Raw genomic sequence first — 8,628 nt, 5'->3', positions numbered from 1 at the left:
GTTTATATCTAGTACAGCAGATATTTACTTATTTTCTTGGGTTATAGCAAGAGTTGAGATAATGTAAATCTTTAGAAAGAATTAATCCTGATTTCAACACAAACTTTTAAATTTATTTATTTTCTCTTTTTTAATAATTGATATAACACATCTGATTTTTAGTTAAGAATAATTTTTGAAATAATTCTGGTCGTATTAATCAAATGCTGGCTCCAAGATAATGAAATACTTATGGCCTCTGGTGGGTTAGCATGGACTATAAAATGTGCTAAGTCAGAGGCAAGGAAAGCTTGAAATAGCTTTTATATGGTGGCTTGAGGGAAAGCTTGAAATCATTTGTGTGAAATAGCTTGTATTTACCATTTAATACTCATTTTGCTAAAGCTATAGATCACATTTCCCCTTGTTAAGAATAAACACTGATTAATTTATGCAGCGAAAAGGTTAGTGTGAGCATAAATCTTCTGTAAATAGAAATTCCTCCCTAATTATTGATTGATAAGCTCAACTTGCTCAAATGGGAAGAATTTCAGCATTTGAAATTTATTCTGCTTCTTTTTCTCTGTACTCCTTGATGGGTAAGGAAAAGGGGCTACTCTGTATTTCTTTGCACCAGCTCCCCTTTCTAATTCCCCTGCCCAAAGACATAGGCGGCATTGTTTAAGGAAAACATACCACGAGAAGGTGGTTAAATGATTTTTGTACCCTACTAACAATCCTGTAAGGCTTTTCATATGCACACGGAATGACTAAATCGCCCACCAGGTTCCCAGCTCCGTTTTGACCTCTATGAATGCAGTTGGTGCAGGCAGCAGCTCTTACACAGAGAGATGCTGCTGCTGCCACTGCTGACATGGCAATTAAACGTTAATGGCCCCACTGAAGGAAAGCCGAGCTATTTAAATCGGTGAGGAGATTGGACCAGTAGGATTTCAAACTGTGACACACAGAATACGGAGAAGCTGTAATAAAAGCTCCATTATCTCCGTGCAGATCCTGCCTATGAACAGGCTGATGAGCCGATACCGTGAGGTATCAGTCCCGTGTACAGTAACAGCTATGTACTTTTATTTCAGGCGCTCAGATGACGCAACAACTTAGCGTCATCGTTTTCCACAGTTTTATTTCCTCGCAAGCGCAACACCTCAGAAAGTTGGTCAGCAGCAGCCGCGGCCTGTGCCGCCCCGCAGCGCGCGGGCCGCCGAGCACCCCCACCCCCGGCGGCACCGGCCGCGCCTAACGGTCACCCGGTCGGGACCAGCCCCGCTCTTCCCGCCGCTGCCCCGCGCCTCTCGACGGCGAGATGAGAGCTCCCCCTCCCGAGGCGCCGTAGCCTCGCTCCTCCCCGCCGAGCCCCGGCGCGGCCCAGGCCCCTCGCCCGGGCAGAGCTCTCCGCCGCCCGCGCCGCGTCCCTCAACAAGGGGCCTCCGCGGGCTGAGGGGACGCCGGTGAGGAACTAGCAAGGTGCTGCCGCCTGTCCTGGGAGGGGCGTTTGGCTCTCTCTTTCTGGGCGTTCAGGCAGGTATCTGCCGTGGCAGGGGGACTGTCACACCGGCTGTTTCTAGGCGGGACCCTGACTATGGAGGTGTAAGCCGCGACCTGGTACAGCCCCCCCCGCCCCGCGGGTGTAGGGCGCTCCGGCGCGGGGGGGAGGAGGGAGGGAGCCGGGCGGCACTGGGCGGCGGCACCGCATGCGCAGGAGGCCAGGTGCCTGCCGGCTTGCGAGGAGCCGGTAGCATCGCTGGCAGCCCGGCGTCCTCATGGTGCTGTGTCAGGGTGGCGACGCCGCCGCTGTTCCGGCAGCGGGCGGGAAGGAGCCGGAGGTGCCGCTGAGCCGGGAAGACGGTGCGGGTACGGGGCCGCCTTGCCTGTGCCCGGCGCCCGGCATGGAGGCGGCGGGCGCCGAAGAGCGCCGCGTTTGTGGCTGCTGCTCGGGCTTGTCCTGGCCGCGCTGCTGCAAGGCACCCGGTGAGGAGGGGCGGTCTGACAGGCGGGGCGGGGGGGGCAGCGCCCTGCTGGCTGGGCTACCCGCTCTCGGGGTCACATTGCCGGCGGGGCGGAGGAAGAGGAGGCGGCCCCGAAGGCGCCGGGGCTCACCGCACGCGGCGGCGGGGCGCGGAGCGAGCCCGGGCGGCCGCAGAGGGCGCCTGGCACCTGTGCCGGTCCCGCCGCCGGCTGCCTGCGGGCGGCAGGCTGCAGCCTCGCCGCCTCCGAGCCCTCTCCGCCTGCGGCGGCTCCCACCCGGTGCCCGGCCGGGGACACGGGGCCGGCCCCCTGCGGGCGTCTTCGGCCTCGCTCTCTTCGACCCCTCCGCTTCACCGGACAAGCCGGACCCTGGTGAAGCGGCAGGCGCGACTTCCTCCGTGGCGCTAGCCCTTCTGCTTGTACGCCGGGCTCGGCTTGGGCCGGGCCCCCGGTGCCCGTCGCTCCCCCCCTCCGGGAGCGGGCAGAGCGCTCGGGGCCGCGCACCGCTCGCTCCCATCCCGAGGGGCGGGCTGCTGCTCGGTCCCTTCTACACGTAGGGTTGTGAGAGCTTCGGTAGCGATTATCCCTCGGGAAAACAGTACTTCCTGTTGTCAGAGTTTTGAAGTAAGACTGGACGTGTTTGGGTAGACCGAGGTGCCTTCTAGCAGCGTGAACTTCTGGCACTGTAAATGAGAAGGGGCATGAGTGCTGTTCAACAAGTCCGTATACTTGCAACTATGACTTCCTTGGTAATTCTTACCTTGCTTTAGTGTGAGTGTGCTCTTTATTTTGTCTTAATCTGTGCTTCACTTCTTGGACATTTTGAATTGTTAAAGCCACAAACTTACTGTAAAATATGCAATGTGTTTTTGTAAGTTTAATGTGGCTTCCTTTTAAAGTATAAATGCCATCTTAAAATAATTTTTTAAGTTGTTATCTGAAGTACTTCAGCACGTGTATTTTTTAAACAACTTCACTGAAAATGTGTTTCTCATTAAATATGGACTGTAATTGATTTTCCAGCAGAAAATGGATAAAATGGCAATCTTGGTTAGCTGTTGAGCCATGGAGAGGCTAAAAGAGTGTACTTCACCAGTGAAATTCACATCAGTATCACGTCTGAGGCAAAGCTTGGGAAAACCCCCAATATTTGAAATCCTTAGAAACTTGCATTTATTCACCAAAAAATACTTTATTTTTTGTTAGTCTGTCTAGCGAAATGTTAATTGAGTCAATGGCTGAACTTTATGAATCATGCCTAGATCTTGTCTGCACGATCATGGTTAGTTCATATGCAGGCTGTTGTGCTCCTGGCGCTTCCCTGAAGTCTGAAAGCTGTTCTTCCTATGGTGTGAAGAATGGATCACCCTCTTCTGGCTTTCCTGAAGGTCTGGGAGAATCATCTTCTCACTGACCACCGTCCCCATAGCCAGTACTCTTCTGCCTCTGCTGCTATGCTCAAGATGCATGTGTGTGAGAAGTGTAATTTTCTTCACTCTGCGTTTTGCAAGTATAAAAACTGTTTGCAAGAAAGCATGGCATTCAAATGCAAACAAAAAGAATTTACACATAAAATGGTGTGCAGTGGGACGCATTTCAGTAGGACTTAACAACAGGAGTGGAAGATTGTTTGAAAGCCTTACTTGTGGACTTAGCCAGGGAATAAAATTGGAAAACCAAATCTCAGATCTGTAGCCACTCAGAAAAGAGGGCTTGGGCACTACTTGAAACTTTTCAGACTGCTACACTTTTTTAAAAAAGCATGCGTGCTTGAGTATTTTGATGGCATTGGGCTAGTGTTTGGAGGCTTACTATTTTGTGGGGTGGGAATGTTATCTTAACCTAACTTGCCCTTAGAACATATTTTGAAATAAGTACTCTTCAGAACTGCAGTTCTTGGTTTTGGTGGAAGAACTTGTACCATTTTATTTTTGAAAGGAAATAAAAAACTTTCTTATTGCACTGAGTACAGTGCATATTTGGCAATATGAGATGTTGATGGTTTAAATTCTAGAATTGCAAGATGCTGTTTCTGATAGGCATGGTGTATCAGGTAGCTTACAAAAATTAGTTCCTTCTGGTTTTTCTTTTATTCCTTGAAATCCAAAGCTTAGCTCTGCGTATAAGATCCTTTCAGTTTACTTTGCTTTAATTTGATTGGTTTTCCATTTCAACACTTCCATTATTTAGATTGGCTTTGTTCTGTAGTAATCAGACAAGCTATCATGCCTGAAATAATAGTTCTGTTTGTGCTGTGTTCATCCATAAGCCAGCCTGGGTTTGGATTTCCCATTTCAGTTATAGGTAAGCCTGATTCTTCTTGCTTTAATATTAGAGATGTTGTTGATTTTGTAGTTCTGTTGTGTGACTGCATGGATTAGGACATCATGTAATTCATGAACATTTTTTAAATCCACTCTGTTTCATAGTTTGTGGATGTCCCAGTCCAGTGTTGGTTGGGGGTAGTTTTTATAGACACTTTTATGTAAGTGGCTGTTGCTAAATAGAAATATTTCTACCTAGTAGAAACTGTCATTCATTTTCAGCTGTAGTGTGGCTGGATTCCTTGAAAAGCAGGCCTTCAGCCTACTTTAAATTCCTATGGCAGTTGTAAAGCCTGGGTCTCTAGAACTGTTGAAGCCAGAACCAATGCTATACACATGGTATCAGCCCACAGTCTTAGGTAGTAAGAAGCAGTTTCTCAGCCTTGAGAGCTGATCTCAAGGAGGATCGAAATGGTTTGTGACAAGTTATGTTAATTTTAAAAAAAACACACACCCAAAACAAAACAAAACCTCCCTCAAAACCATATTTAGTTGCTAAGCAACTTACAGCAGTGCCCTGCTGATTATGTTTTAGAGGATCCATAAGGCTCACAGGCTCCCACACTAATGTGAGACGAGGCACCCTTTTATCAAAACACTATTTCAGGGACATGGAGTTCTCGCTCTTATCTTTAGAGGGTGTTGTAGAAGAAAAGGTAACTCCCAATGTTTTATGCAGACAGAAATAGATAGTGAGGTAACATTCCACTCAAATTTTTCATGGGTTCTCTTTTCCAAGGTGTTCACCTCTAGGTCCAGTGGCAAGACTGTTCCTTTTATGCAGCAATGCAATAACAAAAAAGGCTGGTTTCTTTGGAGACGGTGTTGAGCTCAGCAGCAGTTCACCCTCTCTGTTTGCTTTCCTTTTTTTTTTTAATAGTTGAGCATGGAGAAGATGAGTGGAATGAGGAAGAGTATGTCACTGAAGAGGGCCTAAGGCAATGGGGGAGCTTGAATAGAAACCATTAGACTTGGGAAACTACTTCAGGAAGAGAAAGTCTGATAAATGAGCATAAACTAAGGTGAAACTAAGGTCTTCATGGAACTGTGATAGGTATCAGTACTTTACACAGGCCTAGGTGTTTTAAAATCAGTCACTTAAATTTCTGCTGCTTAAAAATGTGTATTTGATGTTTATTTGAAGAAAATGTTTATTTTCTTACAGCAAGATAAAAACATTATATAAAACTTCTGTAGGTTTAGGTCAAATTTAGGGTGATTTAGCTGCAAAATAAACATGAGGTATAACACAAGTGAGGTTCTGTACACATTTTCTACGTGTGTGTGTTTGTGAGAAAGGAAATTAAATCGTTGCTTAGGAACCTTAATTAACTTACTCAATAATCAGATGATTCCCAGGTAATAAGTTTCAGTGTTTCAGAATCTGACCGTGGACCATTTTGCAGTCAGTTGTATTTATTGGTCCTTCGGTGGTGGTCAGAATCATACAACTAGTCTGATGCCTCCAAGAAGTAAGCCTAGTAACTGTGAGAAGTGTAGGAATGGTTTTGTATCCAAAGTGTTAGAGTTCTTTTCTTATCTCCTGTTTTAAGAAAAAAAGGAGAGTCGTGGTAGACAGTGAAATGTATTTTCAAGGTAGGTCTGGTAAATACATGTGGTATTTGCATTTGTTTCTTTTGCTTCCCCTGTCGTCTACCACAAGAATATCTACAAATGTACAGAGCACTGCAGTATGTAGAGCCGCCTGATCTGAGAAGTCTAATAGATCATTATTAACTGTAGTTTATCTGTTGCAGGAACAAAGAAGAAAGCTGCCTGTCCAGGACTTGGTCTGTTTTATACTGTACTGTCTGCCTTCCTTTTCTCAGTGGCCTCTTTATTTCTTAAAAAAATAGAAGATGTACATTCAGTGGAAGTGAGTGCGTTTCGATGTGTTTTCCAAATGGCATTTGTTCTTCCTGGTTTAATATACTACAAGTAAGTGTAGCAAATGTTTAAATTTAAAATTATTTATTAAAAATAGATCTAGAATTATCACTCACTTAAATCAGATTGCAGTATTATTTTAATTCAGACTTCAATTGCATAATGGCATTGTTTTGGATTACTTGAGAGTTTCTTCATACAATTCAAAAAACTGAAAATCTTTGACTCCTTGAATTGCAGAGGTTTCTCCAGGAATTATATCAAATGTATTGATTTTCCATGAAGTGGTGTTCTTAACAACAACAACAACAACAAAAAAGTAATGTGTAGATACTCTTGGGTTATTTTGCAAGGAAGAGATTCATAGCTAGAAGAATAGGTTCTGGACTCTGAATGTGATTGGGGGTGGTGATGGGAATAAGTTGGTCTGTGATAAGTTAAAAATATTTTGATATTTGACATAAGTCCCTTATCTAGAAAGGTGTGCACAATTAAATGTGATTGGATATTGGTCATGAAATAAGCAAGCCAGTGACATTAATGTGACATTTCTGTTTTTCAGAACAGGGTTTTTGGGACCAAAAGGTAAAAGAATTTTTCTCTTCTTCCGAGGATTCCTTGGCTCTAGCGCAATGATTCTTCTCTACTATGCTTTCCAAGTCATGCCACTAGCTGATGCCACTGTTATAACTTTTAGCAGTCCTGTTTTTACATCATTGCTGGCATGGATCTTTCTCAAAGAGAAATACAGTATTTGGGATCTTCTGTTTACCCTCTTCGCAATCACTGGAGTGATTCTTATTGCCAGACCACCGTTTCTGTTTGGGTCAAATGTTACGGGGATTGAAGGAAGTTACACAAATCACCTTAAAGGAACTGTAGCAGCAATTACAAGCACAGTATCTGCAGCTTCGACTTTTGTTATACTAAGGAAGGTGGGAAAATCTGTGCATTATTTTTTGTCAATTTGGTATTATGCAGTCATTGGTTTAATTGGATGTGTTATAGCATTGTTTGTTATGAATGAATGGCGTTTACCATATTGTGGTAAAGATAGGGTTCTTTTAATATTAATAGGCTTGTTAGGGTTAGGAGGTCAGATATTTCTCACAAAAGCGTTACAAATAGAGAAAGCTGGACCTGTAGCCATAATGAAAACAATGGATGTCGTGTTTGCTTTTATTTTACAAATTCTTTTTCTCAATCATCTACCAACTTGGTGGACTGTGGGTGGTGCCCTTTGTGTAGTAGCTAGCAGTTCTGGAACTGCCATTCGTAAGTGGCGACAAAGCTTGAAAAAAGCTAAGCAAAATGAAATCTAATAATACAGACACTAATTCATTACAGAAACAAGCAATCTTGAAATATATATACAATATTTATTTTTATTTATTTTAAATATCTCATTTACCAAATTGTAGTACCAAGTTATATCCAATAAAATAAGTTGATCTTTTAAAAAAATAAAATTGGAGATGTTTTAACAACTGATTAGGTATATGATTTTCTTTCTCATATTTAGGCATGCAAATATGAGAAGTAGAAAGACATTTAAAAACTGCTTGCTTCCTGTCAAAAGTGGACAATAGTTTTTTGGCTTTTATTTTCCTAAAATTCCTGATTTCTCGCTTCTTAGACCCTTTCCCTATTCTTCTGAGCAGCGGAAATCAGTCTCCCAGGCTTATTTAATACTATTCTGCGCTTGATTACCAGGGGGATTGCAGTACAAAAGTTAGAAGGGAATGAAGAGTTATAATCCTGTAAACATCCAGCTTTTCTAGAACAGCGAAAGCTTGCACATTTGCAAGCTTTCTAATTCTTTTTTTTTTCACAAAACAGATGCCAAATGGGGATTTGTTATTAATTTGGATTCTAAAAGAACAAAGGCTATTTCATGTTTCCAAGTAATATAAAGAGAAAATTAGCTTGTGAAAATCATCTGTCAGCTTTGCTTTCTTTTAAAAAGAATTTTAAATGTTTGCACTTGCTTTACAGACATAATGAAACAACCTAATCCCTTTTTTAATGTGATTTTCCCAATAAACATGTCTTTAGTTGCTGTAGTCTCAGTGATGAGAGACGACAGTTAATTGTATACCACTCGTAAATTAGCCATTTCTTGTGGTATGGAATGTTATGCTGTAGCTGCACTTTTCTTTATTCTATGCAAAAGATTATATTTTTTAGGTATTTAATATAGGTTATTTTAAATGCTGCTTATGACCCTTTTGTTTAGATTCTTTTGTACAAAAGTTCTTTGAGACCAAGTTTAAGTCATCTTGGCCTTCGTAAAGTTGGGAGGATTTACAATAAAGCATTTGCCTATTTCCTAAGAATTTACAAGAGTGCAGAGTAATTGCAGTTTCACAGAAAATGCAGGTTGACCAAGGTCATAACAGAGATTATACAGAACAGGTTTGAGGAGAGCTTGGTGGGAGGGTGGAGCTATGCA

The 8,628-nt window shown here is 43.1% G+C and overlaps 1 protein-coding gene across 1 annotated transcript; it reads left to right on the top strand.

Moving 5' to 3' along the window:
• Positions 1-1,691: 1,691 nt before the first annotated feature.
• On the top strand, positions 1,692-7,498 carry SLC35G1 (solute carrier family 35 member G1). The gene is given in 3 exon segments (XM_059821473.1): positions 1,692-1,981; positions 6,033-6,227; positions 6,739-7,498. Coding segments are annotated over 3 exon segments (1,245 nt in total).
• Positions 7,499-8,628: the final 1,130 nt, after the last annotated feature.

Source organism: Gavia stellata, chromosome 9 (genome assembly GCF_030936135.1).
Source record: "Gavia stellata isolate bGavSte3 chromosome 9, bGavSte3.hap2, whole genome shotgun sequence".
In the NCBI taxonomy this organism is placed as follows: domain Eukaryota; kingdom Metazoa; phylum Chordata; class Aves; order Gaviiformes; family Gaviidae; genus Gavia; species Gavia stellata.
The sequence above is the reverse complement of the archived record's forward strand: the minus strand, read 5'-3'. Positions and strand labels throughout refer to the sequence as shown.